The 25,941-nt window shown below is 48.6% G+C and overlaps 1 protein-coding gene across 1 annotated transcript in view; it reads right to left on the bottom strand.

Moving 5' to 3' along the window:
• Positions 1-25,941, bottom strand: part of C5PHXorf65 (chromosome 5p CXorf65 homolog) — a 310,330-nt gene that overhangs the window by 271,020 nt on the left and 13,369 nt on the right. The window contains exon 2 of the mRNA XM_069612252.1: positions 4,428-4,514. Within this exon, the coding sequence (XP_069468353.1) occupies positions 4,428-4,514 (87 nt within the window). The remainder of the gene's footprint in view (positions 1-4,427; positions 4,515-25,941) is intronic.

The raw sequence follows: 25,941 nt of genomic DNA on the forward strand, positions 1-25,941 counted from the left end.
CACCATGACTGGCAGAGAGAAGGGAAGCCACCCCACCATAAACCATGACTGGCGGAGAATGGAAAGCACCCCACCATACACCATGACTGGCGGAGAGAAGGGAAACCACCCCACCATACACCATGACTTGCGGAGAAAAGGGAAACCACTCCACCATACACCATGACTGGCGGAGAGAAGGGAAACCACCCCACCATGCGCCATGACTGGTGGAGAGAAGGCAAACCACCCCCACCATACACCATGACTGGCGGAGAGAAGGGTTACCACCCCCGCCATACACCATGACTGGCAGAGAAAAAGGAAACCACCCCACCATACGCCATGACTGGCGTAGAGAAGAGAACCCACCCCACCATGTGCCATGACTGGCGGAGAGAAGGGAAACCACCCCACCATACGCCATGATTGGCAGAGAATGGAAACCACCCCACCATACACCATGACTGGCGGAGAGTAGGGAAACCACCCCACCATACACCATGACTGGCGGAGAGAAGGGAAACCACCCTACCATACACCATGACTGGTGGAGAAGGGAAATCACCCCAACATACACCATGTCTGGCGGAGAAGGGAAACCACACCACCATACACCATGACTGGCGGAGCGAAGGGAAACCACCCCACCATACACTGTGACTGGCGAAGAAAGGAAACCACCCTACCATACACCATGACTGGCAGAGAGAAGGGAAACCACCCCACCATACACCATGACTGGCGGAGAGAAGGGAAACCACCCCACTATACACCATGACTGGCAGAGAGAAAGGAAACCACCCCACCATACACCATGACTGGCAGAGTGAAGGGAAACCACCCCCACCATACACCATAAGTTGCGGAGAGAAGGGAAACCAACGTTCCATACGCCATGACTGGCGGAGAGAAGGGAAACTACCCCACCATACACCATGACTGGCAGAGAATGGAAACCACCCCACCATACACCATGACTGGCGGAGAGAAGGGAAACCACCCAACCATACACCATGACTGGCGGAGAGAAGAGAAACCACCCCACCATACACCATGACTGGCAGAGAGAAGGTAAACCACCTCACCATACATCGTGACTGGTGGAGAGAAGGGAAACCACCCCTACCATACACCATGACTGGCGGAGAGAAGGGAAACCACCCCACCATACACCATGACTGGCAGAGAGAAGGGAAACCACCCCCACCATACACCATGGCGGGCGGTGAGAAGGGAAACCACCCCACCATACACCATGACTGGCGGAGAGAAGGGAAACCACCCTAACCATACACCATGACTGGCGGAGAGAAGGGAAACCACCCCACCATAGGCCATGACTGGCAGAGAGAAGGGAAACCACCCCACCATGCGCCATGACTGGCGGAGAGAAGGGAAACCACCCCACCATACACCATGGCTGGCGGCGAGAAGGGAAACCACCCCACCATACACCATGACTGGCGGAGAGAACTGAAACCACCGTCACCATACACCATGGCTGGCGGAGAGAAGGGAAACCAACCCACCATACACCATGACTGGCGGAGAGAATGGAAACCACCCCACCATACACCATGACTGACGGAGAATGGAAACCACAACACCATACACCATGACTGGCGGAGAGAAGGGAAAGCGCCCCACCATACACCATGACTGGCGGAGAGAAAGGAAACCACCCCACCATACACCATGACTGGCGGAGAGAAGGGAAACCACCCCACCATACACCATGACTGGCGGAGAAGGGAAACCACCCCAACATACACCATGACTGGCGGAAAGAAGGGAAATCACCCCACCATACATCATGACGGGCGGAGAGAAGGGAAACCACCCCACCATACACCATGACTGGCGGAGAGAAGGGAAACCACCCCGCCATAAACCATGACTGGTGGAGAAGGGAAACCACCCCAACATACACCATGACTGGCGGAGAGAAGGGAAACCACCCCACCATACATCATGACGGGCGGAGAGAAGGGAAACCACCCCACCATACACTGTGACTGGCGAAGAAAGGAAACCACCCCACCATACACCATGACTGGCAGAGAGAACGGAAACCACCCCACCATACACCAGAACTGGTGGAGAGAAGGGAAACCACCCCACTGTACACCATGACTGGCAGAGAGAAGGGAAACCACCCCACCATACACCATGACTGGCGGAAAGAAGGGAAATCACCCCACCATACATCATGACGGGCGGAGAGAAGGGAAACCACCCCACCATACACCATGACTGGCGGAGAGAAGGGAAACCACCCCACCATACACCATGACTGGCGGAGAAGGGAAACCACCCCAACATACACCATGACTGGCGGAGAGAAGGGAAACCACCCCACCATACATCATGACGGGCGGAGAGAAGGGAAACCACCCCACCATACACCATGACTGGTGGGGAGAAGGAAAACCACCCCCACCATACACCATGACTGGCAGAGAGAAGGGAAACCCCCCACCATACACCATGACTGGCGGAGAGAACGGAAACCACCCCACCATACACCATGACTGGCGGAGAGAAGGAAAACCAACCCACCATACGCCATGACTGGCGGAGAATGGAAACCACTCCACCATACGCCATGACTGGCAGAGAGAAGGGAAACCACCCCACCATACACCATGACTGGCGGAGAGAAGGGAAACCACCCCACTGTACACCATGACTGGCAGAGAGAAGGGAAACCACCCCACCATACACCATGACTGGCGGAAAGAAGGGAAATCACCCCACCATACATCATGACGGGCGGAGAGAAGGGAAACCACCCCACCATACACCATGACTGGCGGAGAGAAGGGAAACCACCCCACCATACACCATGACTGGCGGAGAAGGGAAACCACCCCAACATACACCATGACTGGCGGAGAGAAGGGAAACCACCCCACCATACATCATGACAGGCGGAGAGAAGGGAAACCACCCCACCATACACCATGACTGGTGGGGAGAAGGAAAACCACCCCCACCATACACCATGACTGGCGGAAAGAAGGGAAATCACCCCCACCATACACAATGACTGGCGGAGAAGGGAAACCACCCCAGCATGCACCATGACTGGCGGAGACAAGGGAAACCACCCCACCATACGCCATGACTGGTGGAGAGAAGGGAAACCACCCCACCATACACCATGACTGGCGGAGAGAAGGGAAACCACCCCACCATACACCATGCCTGGCAGAGAGAAGGGAAGCCACCCCACCATACACCATGCCTAGCGGAGAGAAGGGAAACCACCCACCATACACCATGACTGGCGGCGAAATGGGAAATCACCCCACCAGAGAAGGGAAACCACCCCACTATACACCATGACTGGCGGAGAGAAGAGAAACCACCCCACCATACACCATGACTGGCGGAGAGAAGGGTATCCACCCCACCATACATCATGACTGGTGGAGAGAAGGGAAACCACCCCACCATACACCATGACTGGCAGAGAGAAGGGAAACCACCCCACCATACACCATGACTGGTGAAGAGAAGGGAAACCACCCCACCATACACCATGCCTAGCGGAGAGAATGAAAACCACCCCACCATACACCATTCCTAGCGGAGAGAAGGGAAACCACCCCACCATACACCATGCCTAGCGGAGAGTAGGGACACCACCCCACCATACAACATGACTAGCAGAGAGAAGGGAATCCACCCCACTATAGGCCATGACTGGCGGAGAGAAGGGAAACCACCCCACCATACACCATGACCGGCGGAGAATGGAAACCACCCCACCATACACCATGACTGGCAGAGAGAAGGGAAACCCCCCACCATACATCATGACTGGCGGAGAGAACTGAAACCACCCCACCATACACCATGACTGGCGGAGAGAAGGGAAACCAACCAACAATACGCCATGACTGGCAGAGAATGGAAACCACTCCACCATACGCCATGACCGGAGGAGAGAAGGGAAACTACCCCACCATACACCATGACGGGCAGAGAATGGAAACCACCCCACCATACACCATGACTGGCGGAGAGAACGGAAACCACCCCACCATACACCATAACTGGTGGAGAGAAGGGAAACCAACCCACCATACACCATGACTGGCGGAGAATGGAAACCAACCCACCATACACCATGACTGGCAGAGAGAAGGGAAACCACCCCACCATACACCATGACTGGCGGAGAGAACGGAAACCACCCTACCATACACCATGACTGGCGGAGAGAAGGGAAACCAACGCACCATACGCCATGACTGGCGGAGAATGGAAACCACCCCACCATACGCCATGACTGGCGGAGAGAAGGGAAACTACCCCACCATACACCATGACTGGCAGAGAAGGGAAACCACCCCACCATACACCATGACTGGCGGAGAGAAGGGAAACCACCCACCATACACCATGACTGGCGGAGAGAAGGGAAACCACCTACCTACCTTCCTTTGGAAGTCCCAGCTTAATCTTCACATAGTCTAGGATATGCAGCACAGCGCTGTTGATATTTACCATGAATTCTTCATTTTCTGGAGGAAAGGAAAGAATTTGGACATATCAGATATGTAGCTAGCAAGAGTCTCCAGAAAAGTCCAAGTACGGGCCACCTCCTGGTGACCTCTAGCCGTTGCACCCCCAAATTGCCTCAGCCAAACCTCAAGCTTCTAAAGGACCAGACGTTGGAGCCAGGAGTCTTGACTATCATTCCCCGGCTCCAAGGCACTCGCTTCACCTTTCACCTTCCAAGGAGCCCCTTGATTTCTCCTGGGTTCTGCTAGGACTGATTTTCTATACTCTGGCCAGGTGAACAGATGCACAGAAGGCCAACCTAGTTTAGTGACAGGGACAACTCTGGGAGCTGTAGCCAAACCAGTTCAAGTTAGCAGTGACGAGTAGTCTAGGCTAAGTCTCAAGAGGTGGTGAGCTTGTAAAGGGTCCTCAATGAGAACACACATGAAGAGTCAGGGAACACACTTATTCGAACAGTTATAAAAATACCTATTTATTTATGGCCATATAACACTATAAAAAAGTACTACTAGCTTGTAATTTTATCACATAACACTAAAAAAAAGATGCATATATACAATCACTGGAGTAGGGCAAAATACATAACAAACCCCTGATAAGAAAGTTAAGTATTAGTATGCAACACTACTGGTCCATAGAGATATAACACTAACTTTAGAAGTCCATCCCTAAAATGTATGAGGCCTTGTTCTCAGTGGTAGAGCACAAGTTATTCTAACTAACAAAAGTGTCCCCAACGTTCGGAGTGCTTGCGCAAGCAAGCAATGGCAAAGCAATGGCAAAGCAATATCAAAGCAATGGCAAAGCTAAACCGTTATAAAAATGTGTGAAAGTTATCAAACCTTTAACAGGGTGTTAGGGGTTCCGGTAAGCATGGGTACAACTCACCCCCATATTCCAATACTTCTTAGGAGTTGGAAGGTCTTCTGAAGAGGGTCTGAGGTCGCTTTTCCCAGTTTCAGCTCTAGTCCCTGATGGCCAGGGGTTGCAGGCTTGAACACTTTTCTGGTTGGCGACAACTGCTGGTGCAAGGTTGCAAGGTTGGAGAATGAAGAGGAACTCAATGCAGGGCCCCTCTCAGCACGGGATTGAATGCAGAAAAGCTGTTTCGGACGATGTCCACTGATGCACAGTGGGAAAGACCAGGGGTGTTTCACGGCCTAGACCACGGGGTTCCCTTGCTCAGGTGGCCAGGGCAAAGTCATCGCCTTTAGATCCAGACCCTGACCCGGGGAGTGGACAAGTGTGGGAGGATCACCAGGGTGAGGGGTCCTCGGGGAGAGAGGGAGGAACACCCGATAGCAAGACATGTACCCCTGCCCCATCCTATTTTATATTTTAGATGATATTCCAACTTCCCAGACCCTCCCCCTTTCCTACACAAACACTGAGCCGAGAAAGGAGAACCACCCATGCAATACATTTGACAGGTCCAACTGATAAGATCAGGCAGGGTCAGGCACTTGACCTTAATTACAAACACGTGGTATCTATTAGCTCTCACCACATGGTTAAAAGGTGGAACACTGAGACACACTCAGAGCAAGGGGTTGCACAAGAAGGAGAAGTTATTCCAGGGCGACGTGAACCAGCCGTAGCAGAGCGACAGGCCGACGGACGGAACCGAATTACGGAGAAACCTTGGACACCCCGGTGAGAGATTGTTACCTCCTTAAGGGCCTTGGGGGTTGCTCAAGGAAGCCCAGCCAGAGAGAAGATACAAACCTCTTTTGTATTTCAAGGATACCAGCCACCATTCCGGGTGAACGCCAGAGTTGGAGAGGTACAGCGGCAGTTGTGATATCAGCCTTGACTTCAGGATCAAAGCCACGAAAGACAAAAATGAATTAACACAGCCGGTGAGTTGATGAAAGCAATGAAAGTCTGGTCTGTGTTAAATTAAGCTTGACAGCAACAGTATACGACAAATGAAGGTTTGCGCGTGTGCCGATAAGACGCGTGAGAAATCAAAGCATTGTAAAGAACTGTAAATCAAAGATAAAAAGTAGCATAGTAGTCCGGCGAAACAAGATTGCCCAATCGAATGTCTCTGTGAAATGTCTGATGCTGTAGAAGCAGCGCTAAGAGAAAGAAACTGAGATGCAAAATTTGAACTTTTGTTAGGTTTGATCCCGGCAGAGGGAAACCTGGATATAAGAGATATCTTTGAACTTTGCAATAAGTACTGTGCTCAAAACTACATTTACAAAGAGGCCTTTGTGTAGGAGTGCTGGACCCCAAATGCGAGGAAAGTCCATAAGGTATCCGAGAGCCGCAATGGTGCTATTCCAGAGAAACTGAAACCGCGAACTGCTGCTGATCTGAAGTTTGCTGCCACCGACCTTCGAACCGTAGTGCAGGAGTCCCCAGACGTCATCCCTCTTGTCCCCACGACCGAGGCCCAGGAACAATAAGATCTGCAGGACCTACAACAGGAACAGAAGCCAGCTGGAACCAATTTCTTCAGACCTAAGGTACTGTGAACTAAGGGGTAATTTCCTCTTGTTGTGTAGCCTTGCTAGCTCTCAGTTGAGACTTGCCATGGTTGCGTTTGCAGAGTTGCTTGCAGCTTTGCCTTTCCCAAGCGTCCCAGCTTGTGGCAAAACAGTGATTTCTTTTTCAACAAAAACTCTCTATAACGTGCAATAATTTTTACTTACCTTCAAGAAGATCTCTAGCTCCCCTAGACTTTGCTCAAGTAACCTTGACTGTCCTGGCTCTCTGAAGACTCTTCTAACTTCTAACTTTGTGCTTTTACTATCCCTCCAGAAAGTCACACATTGTATAATTGTGTAGCTCGGAAAGGATGAATCTACATTGCATTGGGGGGTTCAAAAGTTTGAGAAACTTGTTAACCATTGTTTCTTCCCTGTAACCTTTTCCTTTTAACACCAAACTCAGTATTGCTTTAAATGTACCAGTGATATATCAATGTCCACAGTGTCCTAGTTATTTAAGTCACCTCAGGGTGTAGGAAATGTCTGTGTGCCATCCCAAATGGGTATCTACTGATTTATTGAAACTGAGAGTGTGGCCCTCATTACAAGTCCGGCGCTGGACCATGGTGCTATTAGTACCATGGTCCATGCCGGACTCCGGCGTGGTGGATGGCGGAATTACCGCCCCATTCCAAGGTGAGTGGGGCGGTAATTCCCCATTCACCATTTGCCCTTCCCCATTCCAATTTTTGCCCCATAGGGCATAATGGGAATGGGGAAAGGCGCTAAGTACGGTGCCGCAAATTGCAGCACCGTACTTAGCACCAAGGTCACTTTGCGGCATGGGTTTTAACACCTGCAAAAAGCAGGCGTTAAAACCCGGGACCTCTTAATCAGGCGTTAAGCGTTAACGGCGCCGACGGCGCCATTTAACCCTTAACGCCTGACTTGTAATGAGGGCCTGTGTATTTTTGAAGTATATTTTAAGTGTTACATATGTGCTCCCTTCTAAAGAAGGCTTATTCAAACTGACTGACTGTTAAATAAATAAATAATTGTTTAATCAAGAAACCTTGAGTATACAGATATTTGTCACTGTGAAAGTCTATGTTATAACCCTACAGATCACATTGAGCCCTCTTGAGATAAACCTGTCTGCTCAATCACTCTACCAACCTGTGTAGTACATGCTTATACCAAAGGTTGGGTTAACTATTGCCAAGAGGACAAATCTTGTGCAGTCTCCAACAGGATACTGCATACAATTTTGCCTAACATAGAGTAAATCAGAATATCGTCAATGTACACCATGGCACAGACGTCCAGGAGTTCTCCAGGAGTTCTCTCAGGACGTCGTTCATGAAGAACTGAGCACTGCCGGTGCGTTACACAAGCCAAAGGGCATGACGGAGTACTAAAAAAACCTGAACTGAGTGCGGAAAGCAGTCTTCCACTTGTCTCTGGATTTTACCCGCACCAAGTGGGGCCCAGGGTAAGCCCAGGGTGTGGTTTTATAGGCCCGGACTGCACCCTGTGAGGCTAGACCAATTGGCCTACTGAAGCAATGTAGTTGTCTGGGGGCCATATTGAGTTACAGGTTGAGTCCATACCTGGCGGCAATCTTGGTAGGGTCTGATTCCCTGATATGCTGCCATTGCCATAAGGTGCCTGTGCCAGCCAGCAACCATGGTTGTCCATTATTTGCCCGTGTTCCTACGCTTGCCACTGCTACAGCCTAGTGGTGTGTGTGGTGCGTCCCTGGGGGTCATGACACGGGGGAAGTAAAACAACTATTGCATATTACCACTTTAAGGACCTCAGTATATCACCCACAGACAGATGGTCTCATAGAAAGATTTAATAAGACACTGAAGACCATACTACGGATGTTAGAGGAACAGAATGTCAGAAACTGGGATCAGATGATTCCACATGCTGTATTTGCAGTTAGTTAAATCCCTCAGGCTTCTACAGGTTTCCCCCCATTTGAATTACTCCATGGACGGGAGCTCCGGAATGTCTTAAATGTGTTAAGAGAAACCTGGGAAGAAAGAGAAGAAGTCCTCATACCACTCTCTCAAACTTACAACCAACTTAAAGAGGATATGACGGTAGTTAGATCTTTGGTGCAAACCCATATGGCCAAGGCACAAGAACAACAGAAAGCCTCCTATGATAAATATGTTTCTTTGAGATCCTTTTCATTAGGCCAAAATATATTAGTATTGTTACTGTGAGGAACCTGAGTGCATTCTCCCATCTACTCTCCTTGGATTTTCCTCTCAGGCGGCCATGGAAAGGCCATCACTTTTGGATACTGGACCTGGGGGTGGATACGCGGGGTAGGGTCACCAGGCTGGAGAAACCTCGGAAGTGGAAAGAGGATATCTGCAAGTGAGACATGGTATTCCCCTTTCCCATATAAGAATGAGCCCTAACCTCCCCCGCCTTCGCAGGGTATTGTAACTCCTTTTCCCTTCCACACACACACACTCTGCCCCACCATGATATGCATTTAAGACTGGGACGAGGAAGCGGCAACTAGGAGTGATGCACACTCCTAGTTGATTTCACCACCGCAAATTTCACCACTGTGGTACTGAGAAGAAGAAAATGCCTATGGAGGGTCAGGCATGTCCAGGTAATTGTTACAAGTAGGGTCAGGCAAAGTATTTGCACCTACAACATTGAAGGGCCATGGGTGCTTAAAAGTAAGCCCCAGCAAGACTGACGGAAAGAACCTGCCTTGAGGGAAGCCAACAGCAGCAAAGCAAGGAGCGGGCTGGAGTAGGACCGGCAGAGGGGACACTGTGTGTTTTCAGGAGGGGCGAAAGGTGCTGTGACCCGAGAGGGCCGTGTGAGGACCATAACCCCAGCAATTATCTGAGATGCTTGTTCCCAGCTGGAGCTGGGGAACACGGAATCCTCCCGATCACCTCAGGACGCTGCAAGAAGGTTTACCGAGAGCGAGCGCTGCTCGTTGGAGCTCCCGACGTGTGTCCGGGAGTGAAGTGGAAGACGGAGAACCACAGAGAAATGCCCAGTGGACCAAAGCAGACCCAGTGAGTGTGAGACAGGGAACACTCAGACCGGAGCATTCCGGGGGCGGGAATTGGACATTTAAAATTAACAATCAAAGGAAAACATATTAAAATGGGTTTTGGAACTAGATTGAATGGACACTAAATCATGAACAAGTTACCCAGTGTTGTGAGAAATCCAACAGCATATAATGAATACTGAACTGAAGAGAAGATATGGAAATATGGAAATGATGTGAAATTATAACACAAGTCGAAAGCAAATGATGTGCTATTGTGAAAATAGTGAAACCTGCTAAGAAGCATTGAGGATGAACAAAGTGAAAGCCTATAAAGAATACTTATGAACTAAGTGAAAAGCAAGTGTGAGAGTCAAATTGCTGGACTTAAAAGTACAAAGTGAACGCAAGGTGGTAGCAGAGGATATAACCCACTGAACAAAGTGAATATAAGTTGTGGCAAAGCCAAAAGACTGCAAAGGGGAAAACACAGCACATGTGAAATACTGACACTGGTACAAGGTGGAAAACCTGTGTTGGTCAAGGAAAGCTAAGAGCATGACAAAGTGCCATTGGTTATCAGTTGTGTGACTTGTAATGGGTGGACTGTGTGGTCTGACAACTGTGCTTAAACCGAGTAGCCCTACTTGGGAACAAGTCAATAGAATTCAACGACAAAGGCTGTGTGGTATAAGTGCTGAAGTGAACGAAACTATTGCAGAGAGTAAAGGACTAAAGGATTTTAGAGACTAAAGGATTTGAAAGGAAGCCGGTAGCATTGTTGAGAGTTAAGAAACTTTAACTCTGTGGCAAGAGACTTGAACTCTGTTGCACTTGAGGAAGGGAACTCCAAGTCTTTTGGTGGATCTATTTGAACTTTATGGAAGGGAACCCCAAGTCCTTTTTGTGGAACTGTGTTACACTTGGGGAAGGGAACCCTGAGTCCTTTTGTGAAACTATTTGCACTTGGGGAAGGGGAAGCAGAAACAAGCCAAGCTGGAAGAAGCTCAGAACTTTATTTTGAACACTGTTTCTTTTGGTGCTGACATCCCTACACATTGCATATCTTTAGTTTTGAGTGCAAGTGTAGGTTTTGGCCACAGACAGACTTTTAAGTTGAACCTACTGACACAGACTGTCCTTAGTTTCTTTAGGTAGGGAAATCCCACCTTAGAATAGTGCACATTAGGCCTTACTCCATCCTGACATTTAGGATAAAGTCCTTTTGTTAATAAACGTGAATCTGTTGTCTGTGTCTTGCTTCATGATGCCTTCACATTACCCACTTCTGAGAACAAACTGAAATCTAAGTGGCATGGATTACATGCGGTGTTAGAGCCAATGGGCACTTGTAAAAATAACATTTCCCAACCTGATCACCGCCTAAAATCAGAAGTCTACCACATTAACCTCTTGAAAGAATGGAGGAAAAGTCCTTCAGAGTCTAATTGTACCTTTTTGTCCTGTTTGTTATCGGAGGACTCGGATAACACTGCCCTGATTCTACCTGAACTTAGTAACAACCAAAAGCAAGATCTGTATGATCTCTTAAAATAGTTTACTGATGTATTTAGAGAGGAGCCAGGAAGAGTGAAGGGTATTTATCATCACATCCGCACTCCAGAAGGCAAAATGGTACATTTAAAACCATACCAATTGTATGAGTCCCAAAAAGAAACCATCATCCCGGAAGTCAAGCAGATGCTTGAGGCTAATATTATTGAACCGTCTACTAGCCCCGGTCCTCTCCCATCGTGTTGGTAACAAAGCCTGATGGGAGTTGGAGATTTTGTATCGACTTTAGAAAGTGAAATGCCATATCTGCCTTTGATGCATACCTATTACCATGTATTGCGATCTTATTGACCGGCTGGGTAATGCTGTCTATCTCTCCACTATAGACCTTACAAAAGGCTATTGGCAGGTTCTGCTACATGGGCCTGACAAAGAGAAACTGCCTTTGCAACTCCTATAGGTCTGTTTTAATTTAAAGTGTTACCATTCGGTCTACATGGGGCTCACACAACAACATTTCAGCGATTAATGGATACAATTCCACAACCCTACTCTGATTTCTTCAGAGCCTATATAGATGATATTGTGATGCACAGTAAAACTTGGGAAGACCATCTGTATCACCTTTACACAGTCATGGGAGTAGTAAGAAAAGCTGGTTTAACTGCTAACCTCAGAAAGTGTAAGTCGGTTCAATCCACAGTCAAATACCTACGGATTTTGTAGGTAATGGTACTGTATAACCAGAGCAGGACAATGTTATGGCTGTTCTGGATAACACCACACCAAAACCAAAAAAAGGTCTTAGGGCCATTTTGGGGTTAATCAGCTACTATTGCCGATCCATCCCAAATTTTTACAATAGACCCCCTTGACGCACAGACAAGCTTAAAACCGCTGAGCCCCAAAAGATCAGATGGGAGGAAGAGGATGAGCTTTGTTATACCACTCTAAAACAGACCCGCAATTTTAGACTAATCACAGACCATTCTCCTTTAGTGTGGATTAGTCAGAGAAAGGAGTCCAATCGTGGAGTTACACAGAGGTTCCTGGACCTTCAGCCATATTTCTTCACAATGGAACACCGATAGGGCAGATATCAGAGCAACATCGACTTTCTCTCCCAGTTTCCATGTGAAACAGTTAGGTCCAACCCGCATAGGGGAAGAGTATGGGAGGAACCTGAGAGCACCCTCACTTCTACTCCCCTGGATCCTGCTCTCAGGTGGCCAGGGAAGGCCATAGCTCTTGGATCCCAACCCTGAGGGTGGATATGCGAGGGAGGGTCACCTGGGTGGTGGGAACTTGGGGAGTGGGGAGAGGATGTCTTTGGGGGTGAGACATGGTATCCCCCTTTCCCTTGTAAAAAGGAACCCTGTATTTACCCAGCCTTTATAGGCTATTTTCAGTCCCTACTCCATTTCCTCTACTCAAGAGGTCCCAAAGTAATTTCACCTTAAGACTGGGACGGGAAAGAAACAACTGGGAGTTATGCACACTTCCCTTCATTCGAACACTTTGGTACTGAGATGAGGAAGAGGGCTTTGCCGGAGTTTCATTGAAATAGCCAGGCATGCCCAGCTAATAGGCTTAACCAAAGTCAGGCAATTTAAGTGAAGGACTTACACCTGCAACGCAGGTGTATAAAATGGGTGTCTACCCAGCAGTTAGAGAAAAAAGGCCGGGAGTGAAAAGGCCTGGAGAAAGAGACGCAGCGTGCAGAAGCGGAATATGCTGGAGAGGAACCGGGTAGAAGGAAGCCATGCTGAGTAGGAGTGCGAGAGAGATGCCAGGGCGAAAGTTGTCCATGAGAGTGATGTGAATCCTGCCATCCTCCCTTCCCGGTGTCCACGGCAGGAGCTGTGGGACACCTAAGCCTCCCAAGTGCTGCTGGCCGCTGAGAGAGTGAAAGGTGCTCTCTGTACCATCTTCTGAGGGAACACAGAGCACCCGCTGCAAGAACCCTGGGTGGCGAGTGCTGCTCGCTGGGACCTCCACGAGGATGATGCACAGTGGAAAGAAGCTGGGAAGCAGACCTGAGACGCCCAGAGGAGCGAAGTCCTACCGGTGAGTGTAAGAAGGGATAACTCATATCGGGGTGCTCAGTGGGCTGGAAACAAGCATATTTGAATATCGAGCGAACTGAAACCTATTATGATTGCTGTGAAAGTTCAAACCAAGTAATACCGAACAAGATTCAGAATCTTATAAATACTTTTGGGAAGTTCAATGAGCGTTGTTGAATACCGAACGAACTGAAAGATACGATGAGAATATATGAATACAGGACGAGACGATAGCAAGTGAAAGCAAGTGCAAGCAACACATGAATACAGTGAAAGCAAGTGCAAGCCAGGATAGAATTGTATGAGATATATGTTGTGGCAAAGCCAAGAGACTGCCAAGGAGAATCTGAAATAAGCATGGGCCAAGGACACAGTTTCAGAGAGAGAGAGAGAGAAAAAACCTATTTTGGCGAAAACCTGAAGAATGCAGAAGCATAACAAAGTGCCCAGGGTTATCGGTTGCGTGACCTATGATGGATGGACCATGTGATCTGACAACTGCGCCTAGACCAAGTGACCCTTACTTGGAAAGAACCAAGAAAAGCAAATGTAAAGAAGCTGATATTGTGCTACAGTTGCTAAAGTGCATGAGAAGGGCAGACAGAGAGCAACCCAAATTAACTATTGAAAAGCCTAGATGGCTAAGGAGTTGATTTGGAACTGTTGTGAAAGCCAGAACATTTGAACTGATTATTGTTTTCAAGTTGAAATACTGTAACTCTTGGGAAAGGGAATCCCAAGAGCTTGTGAACTGTGATGAACTATTAGGGGAAGGGAACCCTGAGGCCATGTGCAACTGTTCTGAACTTGGGGAAGGGTAAGCTGAGCATAGGTTAAGAGCTGGAAGAAGCTTGGAACTGTGTTTTGAACACTATTTCCTTTGCTGCTGACATCCCTACACCTTGTATATATTTAGTTGTGAGGGCAAGTATAGGTTTTGGACACAGACAGACTTTTGAATGAACTTACTGACATGGACTATAACCTTAGTTTTCTTTAGGTAACGAAACCCCACCTTAGTATAGGGCAAGTTAGTCCTTACTCCATCCTGACATTTAAGGCAAATAAAACCTTTTATTTAGAAAATGGAATCTGCTGTCTGTGTCTTACTTCTTGATCCCTTCACATGACCCAAACAGGCGTAGCCTCCTGAGAGCCAGCAGTATGATAGGGATCAGCGGGAATGCATAGAGCAGGTCAAAGTCCCACTCCACTGTCAAAACACCCCCAAAGCCCCTGTTGCGAAAAAATTCACTGGAGCAAAACCACTTGCACTTACTGTTCGCACTGGAAGCGAAGAGATCCACTTTAGGAGTTGCCCAATAGGAAAAAATCACCTCCAGAATTTCCTGACAGAGCTGGCACTCATGGGAAGGAAATGATTTCCTGCTGAGGGCATTTGCTAACACGTTCTCCTTGCTGGCCAGATGAGCCACCATCAGAGAAATGCTGTTCTCCAGAGCACAAAACCAGAAACGCATTGATTCTCTGCATAGAGACAAGGAGCTCACACTACCCATTTGTTGAAGTAGTGCATGGCAATTGTGTTGTCCGTCAGGATCAATACAGTCTTGCCTCATGCAGAGGGGATGAAGGTGACCAGGGCTAGCCTGATTTCTCTCAAACCCAACAAATTGATGTGCTCCTGGTACTCCGATGGGGACCACAAGTCACTCAACGCAAGGTCTTGGAGGGGAGCGCCCCTGCTCTTCTGGGATATATTGTTGACTAGAGTCAGTTAGGAGCAGGGTTGTCAAAAGAAGGATGTCTCTCTATGGGACTACATCAACAGTGATACACACACGGCCCATTGCGCCGCCTCAGAGAGTTCGGGCACACACGCTATGTCAGAGTGCGCACCAGACAATATCTAGCACAGACTGCAACCTAAATATCAATCAGCCGCCCAGCCAGGTCTCCTACAAACAAGTAGTAGCGGACCTATGACAGCTGTTCCTAGACACACATGCACGACACACACAGGAATTCTCATTAATTGAACATTTATCAATTTTATCCATCCTGATGAAGGCCCCTTACTAACAGCATCTTTAACTGCTTCTTGTGGCTGAATCACAACTGTGTCGACATCCCTACATGGTATTGAGTGTAAAGACTGTTTATTAAGCTTTTTTTCAGCAAATAGAATGATCTATGGCTCCCAATAAATGCAATGGGAGCCTCCTACTCTCGCAATAATTTATGCTTGCAATTTTTATGTATATGTCTAATTGTACTATGCTCACATTGCATCATTGTTTTTCTTATTAATGTTTGTCATTCCGGTGACACATTTGGTTTACACTATTGTTAGTATATGTCTTACACTTCTCTGACATATGGAATTGTGACGTCTACTTTCCAACTAATATATTAGTAAAACTCATTCAATATTATTTTTTTGGAGTCATAATGTATTCGGGTCCGCCCTGATCAATTTGTGTTGTTTAGTATTTACCCTTCCACCTTTATAGATCAGGGAATTGCCAGGAGATTTAGTTTATTCTCTATGTGACCTGCATTCCAGGTTGCCCGACACCTTCACCAATACCTGTAGAAGACCTCATGATCGTCCCTGAAACTGTGACTACTAGCAACTCAGAAGCCACTGAAGAGACCTCTTGCGCAACCGAGCCTCTGGCACTACAAAAATGCTGGAGGCCATAAGACCAAGCAAGCGCAGAAAAGCTGAGCCAGGAACCATTGCCTGTGGCTGGAAGAAATGAACCATCTTGGAGATGTTCACTACACTGTCCTGCGGCGGGAAAGCCTGGCCCTGGTGGCTGTCCAAGACTGGCTCGATGAATCGGAGGGACTGGGATGGCGAAACATGAGACTTCCTGAAATTCAGGGAGCAGCCCAAGCTGTGGAACTGGTTGCATGTCCGGTACAATTGTAGCAATGTCTGGTCTGGGGGCCATGCTCAGACGAGCCTGTAGTCAAGATAGGAAAACATCTGAGGCAGTGAAGACCCAGGGTGCTGAAGAAAGGCCGAACTCCAGGAACTTGAATTGTTAATGGCAATTTACCATCTTGGATCTTAGACCATCCAATACTGCAGATCCAGGGCCTGAGGAATCTGACCCAGAGTGACCATTTGGAACTTGTCCTTTTACAAGTACAAGTTCCAAAGTTTCAGATCTAGGATCGGACAAAACCCCCTGTCATTCTTGGGCACCAGAAAATAGGTCGAATACGAGCCCTTGTCTCATTCTGAGCAGGGTACCCGATCTATGGCCCCCTTTTCCAGAAGCTGACAGACCTCTTCCAGCAGGAGAGGGTCCAGCAGGCGGTCCAGAGGAAATGCACAAGAGGAAGACTGTATCCCTGGTGAATGACCTGTAAGGACCAGGCGTTGGAAGTGGTATTCATCCATTCCTCGCCAAATTTGGATATTCAGGGTAAGGATGGGGGAAGTCTGACTGACAGAGGCATGGTACCTGGGGCAGTGGGGGGCATGGTGGAGGTTGTGGCACCTCCTCTGAGGGCACACCTACCCCAAACCCTGCACCTGCTTTCCTCAGGGGGCTTTATCCCTCCCCGTGGGCATTGGAGGTGAAGGGGCAAAAACCCATGCCTCTCTCCCTGCCCACACGGCTCGCAGGTCACTGACGTTGGACACCCAGTCCGAGAGACTTTGCAGTCACCTTTGAAGACTGGCATTTCTGCAGAGCTTCATCAGCTTTTGTACTGAACCGGTTGTGGCCATCAAACGACATGTCCAGAAACTTCTCTTGGACATCCAGGGCAAACCCCAACGATCTTAGCCATGCATGACAAGCTCCTCCAAAGCGTGCTGGTGCCCATCGTTCTGGCCACACAGTGCGTACCCAATTGGCGTTTCAGGCATGAGGGTTTCCTTGTCATCATTAACCAGATATTTAATACATCCCTCATTTCACACTCAGGGATGTGTTCTGCCCCCTCTGAGATGACAGACCAAAACCCAAAGGTCCATTTGGCTAGGGCACATGAGTTGTGCATGCACCGCAGAATTAGGATTGCAGAGCCAACAAATACCCCAGGCATCCGGTCTTTTACTCTCCCGGTCAGGTGGCAAAGATGGAAAAGAGGTAGTTTACAGACTTGCCATGGCAGCCTTCACAACTAAACTCCCTGACAATGCATGGGCGGACAGGATCAGAGGGACTGACAGTGCTTTTTTACCCACTCCTGGTGTACAGTTAGGACTGATGCAGGTTTATGCCACAGTTCCAGGACTGGTGCCTCTACTGCCTGGTTGAAAGGTAGTAGGATCTCTTTCTTTGGGCCCTCATCCCGAATATCTGTTAGCTAGTTTGTACCTTAGGTCTGGATGGGGCCACAAATCCTAAGGCATCAACCACCCTGGCCAGTAAGGCGCTGTTTAGTCTTGCCCAAGGTGGGAGCAGGGAATATGTCCAATTCTGGTGAAGTGTCCAGTCCACTTGCATCTGAAAGAATGCCTCAAGATCTACCAAGATCCTTTGTTCACTGTAGAACTCCTCTGGGAAATCCCTAACTTCCCTAGGTTGCAGGGGTTCAATCGTAAAGGAATGGGGTTCCCATCATCATCATAGATATCTTCCAAGCAAGACATGAATGCATTCCTAGGGAACAGGGCCTATTCGAGGAATTCCGGTATGTGCCTTCAGCACAGTGGCGGGAAATGTCAAGATCGGAGGACCAACATCGAAAGATGGGGCAGTGCGACCATGAGTTGGGACCTTGTCCATCACTCGTGAGGCTGGGCCCAAAGTTGCATGGCCGCATGACATATGTGATAGACTCGGAGGGTGCCAGAGGGTCTGAGGCCGAAGATGCTGGTGCCAAGGCCTTGGCAAAGATGTGAAGCATCTTGAGCCTGGAGGCCTCCCATTCCAGGATTGGGTAGGGAAAAGTACCTGTGGAGCCTGGTCCTCAGCGATGACCCTAAAGTGCTGGCTCCTCTTATTCGATGAGACAAGAAAATGGTGCTTCGAAGAACTGCTGCGAGACAGAGTCCTCTTGCAGTGTTTTTTGTCCTTGCAGACCGGGGACCATTCTTCAGTGCGGCGATCTGTGTCGGGCGACCTCATTTATCACTCTTGTGGAGGATTGAAACAGCTTCACCTCATGTTCCCAGTGAATCGACAGACATGATGCGCAATCCTGCGTGTCGTGCTCCCCACCGAGACAATAAAAACAAATCCAGAGAGGTTCTCAGACAGACATTTGACGGCCTCAGTGGATGCAGGGTTTAAACACCGAAAACCTTGTTGGATTCTGCATATCGTCGAAGAAAACGAGAAGCAAAAAAACTTCAAAGAAGCAGTGTTCCTAAAGTGAGTACAGTGCGTGGAAAAAAGGATTGAAGGTCACGGGGAGCGGCGCCTCTATATATACTGGACCAAGTTCCGTGTCATTTTGGTGAAAAAAGCAATTACTTCAAAATGTTACTTTTAAAAAACGTTTTTTTTAATTGGGGGGCACATTCTCCCCTTCCCCTTCACTACTATCCCTGCACCAAACCCCTCCCCGCCCACTTTTTACCCTTAACCCACAACTACATATATATTTTTAAAAGTCATTTAAAAGTAAATGACTTCAAAGTAATTACCGTCGATAAAAAACCACAGGATACCCTGGACCCGACCTCATACCTCATATCTGGCGTGGGGTGCGTAGATGCACAGCACTAAGCTGATGCAGAGCTGCAGCCCCTGGCAGCGGAAACATTTCCTGAGCGATATCTGTCAGAGATGAGGAATCTGTGGGAGGAAGGAATCCATTAGGGACCCCTCTGCAAACATTCCCAAAAACGGAATAAAGCAGAACTAAATCAAATAGGATAGTATCACAAAGGATCCAGAATGCAACTATCGGGTGCACTGCAAATCTCCTCACCATCCCTTTCTCTTCGCTGACCCCATATACACTATCTGAAGCTTATGTGGTAGATCAGAATCAGGACTCGGACAAGGAGGCTTTGTTCAAGAGTCTTTATTTTTATTTCAAAGTCCAAAATACTCTTTCAATAAATCTACAAATCCAGTCACTATTCTATGAAAGAAGAAAGCCAAATGGGTGCTCAACAGGAGGTCTAAATAAATATAATACAGTTCTCTGTCTGGAATCCTAATCTAACATAACTACTTCCTTATCAGCAAAAGAAAAGAACAACGCAACAAAGCGCCAAGGAGGGACTTTGGGTAGCTATTACATGGAGAGGATGGCTGCTGGCTTCTGATCCCCAACCCTATTTCCCTTTCACTTAAGGCTTCTGCTCATAGATCCAGCTGTTCCAGTCCAAATCCTTTGCTCTCTCTGTCACCTCCCACTATGGGATTCTTTCTCTCTCTCTCTCTCTCTCTCTCTCTCTCTCTCTCTCTCCCGCCCTCTCTCTCTCTCTCTCTCGCTATCTCTCTCCCCCCCCCTCAGGGATCCCTTCAGTCTTTCTTCCTACACACACTGGGGTTCTCTCAGTTTTTCCCCACTCTGGGGATCCCCCCTTTCCCACTTTTCACACTGTTTTGATCCCACTTCTCCCACTAAGGTTATTTTTTCCTGAGTCTTCCCCACCTTGGGGTTCTTTCAGTCTCTCCCCACTCTGGGGCCCTTCACCTTCTCATTTGCCACTCTAGGGCTTTCTCACTTTCTATACAATGTGAGAAACCAAAGGGTGTCCCACCCTCTAGTCCTCGGAGACCTGTCATCCAGGTGGCCAGGACATGGCCATCGCTTTTGGATCCACTTCCTGAGGGTTGACCAGTGCGAGAGGATCACCTGGGTGAGGGATCCTCAGGGAGTCAGCAACTGATGGTGAGATGCGGTATTCCCCACTTTTCCGTACCGATCGCCCATCCTATTTTATAGGATCCTCCAACGTCCAACCCCGCCTCCTTTTCTACACAAACACTGCGCCGAGGAAGAGGGTGACTGAGAGTAAAGAGGATAACCCTTACATATCTCATTGGACATGTCGTGCTAATCGGATCAGGCAAAATCAGGCGGTTGACTTTAGTTGCATACACCTGATACACATTAGCTCTCCTCACACGGATAAAAGGCGGAACTTAGAGACACACTCTGAGCAAGGTGGAACACGAGCAAGAGCAGCACTTCTGGGGTGAAGGTGAACCTACTGGAGCAGTATGACCGATCGAGGGACTATAGCAAAGGGTAGAGAAACCCTGAAGTTCCCTGCAGGAGGTCGGTGCCTCCGGGAAGCCATGAAGGAGATGTGGAGAAAGCCAAATCGCAGACAAGAAGAAACCTGCATTCTGTTTCAAGGACGCCAGCCACCCTCCCGGGTGAAAGGCAGAGTTGAAGAGGCGAGGCCAAGCTTGTGGTATTAACCTTGGCTCGTGAATCAAAGCCGCAGAGACAAGAAACTAATGCACACAACCAGTGAGTTAGTGATAAACAAGAAAGGCCGGTTTGTGTCAAGGAAAGATTGAAGCCACAACAGTGTATCTCACAAGTGAAGGTTGTGCACATGCTGATGAGACACAAAAGAAAGCTAACCAGTGATGAACTTTGAAGTGGCTGATAACTGTGAAGCCAGTGATACAGAGTAGCGGAGTGGTCCGGCGACAGGAGGTATCCCACTTGAAAGTCTCCACGAAATGTGAAATGTTTTGTTATAAAGTGGCAGAGTGAACAAACTCTGAAATACTTAATGGTCATGATTAACCCCGGCAAAATGGGAAGTGAAAAGGTGAATGCTTAAAGAGAAAGATTTCTTTGAACTTTTGTGCTCATGATACTGAACTACCAAGACCAAGAAACACTGGGGCAAATAAAACGAGAGTTTGAACTGGAGAGAAAGTCGAAGTGCTCCTGCGGAGGTCTATAGTAAAAGCCTCGCTCATTCGAAAGTCTTTGACATTTGTGAAAGGTCCGAGCCTGACTGAGGGAGACTGGAAGTGTGATAAGTTAGAGGAAGGGTACCCCTAACAAATGTGAATAAAGCTTTGGGAAGGGAACCCCTGCAATTGCTGTGATTGCGAGGTCTGAGCCCGACTGAGGGAGATCTACAACGAATCAGGTACATTTTGGGTTGAAAAGTCCAAGCCCGATCGAGGGAGGCCTATGTGAACTTTTTGCTTTGAGAGGTCTGAGCCCGACCGAGGGAGACCTGCATCAACCTTTGTTGAACTATGAAAGAACTGTTGAAAGCTGGAATAAGTGATTTTAATGTGGAAGGCCAAGCGGGCCTCGATCCACGTTTTGAACTGCCTTTGTTTTGAGATTTTGAGAACCTGAGCCAGAGTGTGTCATCCTGTTTACAGGGATTGCCTACTCCATGCTATCCAACTCAGCCACATTGATTCTTTATGTTATAAAGCTGATTTTCCTTTGCATACATATCCCCCTTTGCAAACTTTGTGTATAAGAGATGGGGCAGGCATTAGGTTTTGTTAGTATAGGTCATCTTTTATTTAACAGAGACTGACTAGGACTGTATTTTCTTTATTATTTAGTGGTAGAGACTACTCCCATCATAGCTATAGGGCTAATAAGGAGTTTTTCCAAACCCTGAAAATTGAATAAAGGTTTTGAAATTGTATCTCTTGTTTCAGTGGGATATTTGTGATACCATGCCTCCCATACAATACTCTGGGGCTCTTCCCCTTCTCACTCCCCTAGCCTTCTCCCACTGTTGGTTTCTTTTCTGCTCCTCCTTCTCCCGCTCTGTTTTTTTTTCTCTCACTTCTTCCCCACTCTGGGTTTTTCTCATGGGTTCTTTCCCAGCTCTCCGAACTTTGGGGCTTTTCTCCTTCTCCTTCTCACTCCCCACTCTGGGGCTTCTCCACCTTATCCCACTCAGGGGGTTTTCTCCCTCTTTTTCCCCACCCTCGCGACATCTGGGGGTATTCCCCTTATCACTCCCCTTCTCAGGGTTTTTCTTAAACTTCCCCCAATCCTTTCCTTCTGACCTTGCTTGTGCCCAATCTCCTCTGTGGACTAAGGAGATACAAAAACCATCCTCCAGGACGATGGGGCATCCAATCATGGAATACTGTCAGCAGGTGTAGCCGGGGAGAGAGGGAGAATGTAATGGATTCTCTTCCTTCTTTCCCTCTGTTTCGCCCACCTCCCTTTCCACTTGAGCCACTGCATACCTAACGGTCTCGAGAGGTGATCCTCGGGAGGGGTGTTGAGTCTAATCAGCTCTCCTGTCATTACAGAGCTGCTTTCAGCTGCGCTCCACATCTGCCTTCCAGGACTCTTCTTCTTCGTTCACACAGCTTTTCAGTCGGTGCGGAGTCGCATACGCAACTTTTTTCCGCTGGGCTCCACGTCAGCCTTCCAAAGCTCTTCTCCCTTGGTCTTGCAGCTCCTCGGTCAGTGCAGAATCACTTACGCAATGTTTCAGCTGGGCTCCGCGTCAGCCTTCCGAGGCCCTTCTCCCTTGGACTTGCAGCTCTTGGGTCTATGTGGAGCTGCTAACATGACTTTTCAACTGTGCTCTTTGTCGACCTTCCAAAGCTCTTCTCCCTTGGTCTTGCAGCTCCTCGGTCAGTGCAGAATCACTTACGCAATGTTTCAGCTGGGCTCCGCGTCAGCCTTCCGAGGCCCTTCTCCCTTGGACTTGCAGCTCTTGGGTCTATGTGGAGCTGCTAACATGACTTTTCAACTGTGCTCCTTGTCGACCTTCCAAAGCTCTTCTCCCTTGGTCTTGCAGCTCCTCGGTCAGTGCAGAATCACTTACGCAATGTTTCAGCTGGGCTCCGCGTCAGCCTTCGGAGGCCCTTCTCCCTTGGACTTGCAGCTCTTGGGTCTATGTGGAGCTGCTAACATGACTTTTCAACTGTGCTCCTTGTCGACCTTCCAAAGCTCTTCTCCCTTGGTCTTGCAGCTCCTCGGTCAGTGCAGAATCACTTACGCAATGTTTCAGCTAGGCTCTGCGTCTGCCTTCTGAGGCTCTCCTCCCTCGGACTTACAGCATGGTCGCCGCAGAGTCACTTACGTGACGGTTCAATTGCTCTCCACATCGGCCTTCCGAAGATCTCCTTCCTCGCTCTTGCAGCTGCTCCGGCTGCTCCAGCCAGCTGTCAGCTGTGCCTCGATGCATTTTCCTGGTGCGCATCACGGTCCTACCCACCGACAATTACATTCTCCCTCTCTCCCCGGCTACACCTGCTGACAGTATTCCATGATTGGATGCCCCATCGTCCTGGAGGATGGTTTCTTGTATCTCCTTAGTCCTCAGAGGAGATTGGGCACAAGCAAGGTCAGAAGGAAAGTCAGCCACTAGTTAAGAGTGCATAGGGGTATTGTAAAACCTAGCCCCTAGATATCCTACAAAGGTGTTAGTAATTGCGTTGGAGGGATGGGGAGTTATACCCCTATCAGAGTCTCTGCTTCCTAAAGGGAGTCACCGCCTGAGGAATCACGCTTACTCTGTCCCCTAAGTGATGTTAAAAGTAGCAGGCTCACCCCCATATTCCCAAAGAGAGTGGCTCACCTATGGGAAGAGGTGACGATTTCCCTTGGATCGTCACACTAAGGGTATTGCTCTATGGCACATACATAATACCACAAAAGAAATAGCACATGTCGCAAAGCCTGTGATCAACTAAATGGTAATAGAGGCACAAGTCAACCTAACAACCCTCCATGCAATACATATTTGTACATTGGTGATCAGGGTGACAGAATTACCTCCATCCACATTGCACAACAGCGCATGTACCCAAACAGCATGCCCCCATGATGACAAATCACCATACCATTGTGGGTAGAATTGGGACATCCTAAGTATTTCATCAGTGTTGATCCATGTAAATGGAGGCACTTGGAGCTGTGCTCCTTTAAAGAAGAAACCAGGGAGGCAAACCACCATGCTGGTTCAGAGCTGTGTGGCCCAAGAGTCATCGTCAAACCTTGCCAGGAGAGGAAGCAACTGCACTTGCTACAGAATTCTGATACAGATCAGCAAAGAGTAGTGGAGAGCGAAGGGGAAATGGTTAATCAACCGCAGTAAAGCAGGAGACTGGCACCAACCACATCACACTGAGAAAGGTGAATGGTGTCCAGGCTGGAGAGTACCACAGAGATCACAGTAATTAGGTGGAGGAGTGGAGCTCAGAGAAGATCAGAAAGTCCTGTGCTATCAAGGAAGCACACCAGGAGCCGTAAGGAGAGAGGTGCAGATGAGAGAGAACAGGAGGGAGGCACAGAGAGGACAAGACAACCCACAAAGTGGAGACAAGTAAAGGGGAAGACCCACAGAATAAGACCATAGCTCCAGAGGTAGGTAAGTAGAAAAGAGGTATGTGAGAAATACGATTGCTGCATGCTGGAACCTGCATCCATGATCCGAGACAAAGAGACTTGAAATATTAATGTGCTGATAACATCCAGGCCTGGTCCAATGAAACGTGAGTGAGAGAAAGAGTAACACATGCTGGAAGATGAAGGCCAAGGTTCCATACAAAGTGGCAGCGATGAAGAGCAAGTGGAGATGATGGGCAGCGTGAAGAGGCACAAGGAGGAGGTGATAACAGGAGGGAATGGGAGAGGACTAAAGGAGGGGAGGGGCCAGAAAGTCGTGGTGAGAGAGGACAGGAGGAGGTGCTCAGGACAGGGGAAAGGATTGGGCAGGAGACGGTGGCAAACAAGGAAGAGGTGGTAATATCAGAGTGTAAGAGCAGCAGGAGGTGGTGAGGGTCAAGGGAATAATAGAAGAGCGGATGACATCAGATTGAGGATGGTTACAGGAGGGCGCAGTGGCGTGGGCCTGTAACCCCAGCTCTAGTACAGGGAGGCTGAGACTGTCGGATCCCGGGTTCATGGCTGCTGTGGGTCTATCAGGGCATCCCATGCACAGACACGTATACAGCAGGAGGGTATAACATCCGGACTGTGATGAATCCAGGAAATGTACCCCTTGTCTGCAATGGGAATCCCCCCACTTTGGAACTAGAGAGGTGAGCCTGCTATGCAATACCCTCCCTTTTGCACAGGACAAGTGGGAACCCACTTGGGGTGACCACCGTCACCGCGCTGGGGACAAGGAATGCCCAAGTAAGGATTCCCTTTTTCCTTCCCTGACTGCAAAGTCCCAAGCATTTATGGGTTAGATGGGAACTGAACAGGGTTATTAGGTATAGGGCCCCGTGAAGGTGAATGGCATGGTTTCTGCCCTGTGCGACGAATCAGAGGATGTCATCCCTTCCCCCTCAGGGTAAGACCTTTCTCATGGGGCCACGGCAGTGTGTCCACAGTACAATAATCCCCCTGGGGGTGGTGCACCGAGAGAGGATCACATTGGTGGGGAACCCCTTTATGGGATTGGGGACGATCATGCTCAGCCGACCATGCTCAGAGCATGCAGTATTCTCCTGCGTCCGTACACCTAAACCCTTCCCCAATGTTTAATCCTCATTCCCCTTCTTTT

Source organism: Ambystoma mexicanum, chromosome 5p (genome assembly GCF_040938575.1).
Source record: "Ambystoma mexicanum isolate Mex_15411 chromosome 5p, UKY_AmexF1_1, whole genome shotgun sequence".
In the NCBI taxonomy this organism is placed as follows: Eukaryota; Metazoa; Chordata; class Amphibia; order Caudata; family Ambystomatidae; genus Ambystoma; species Ambystoma mexicanum.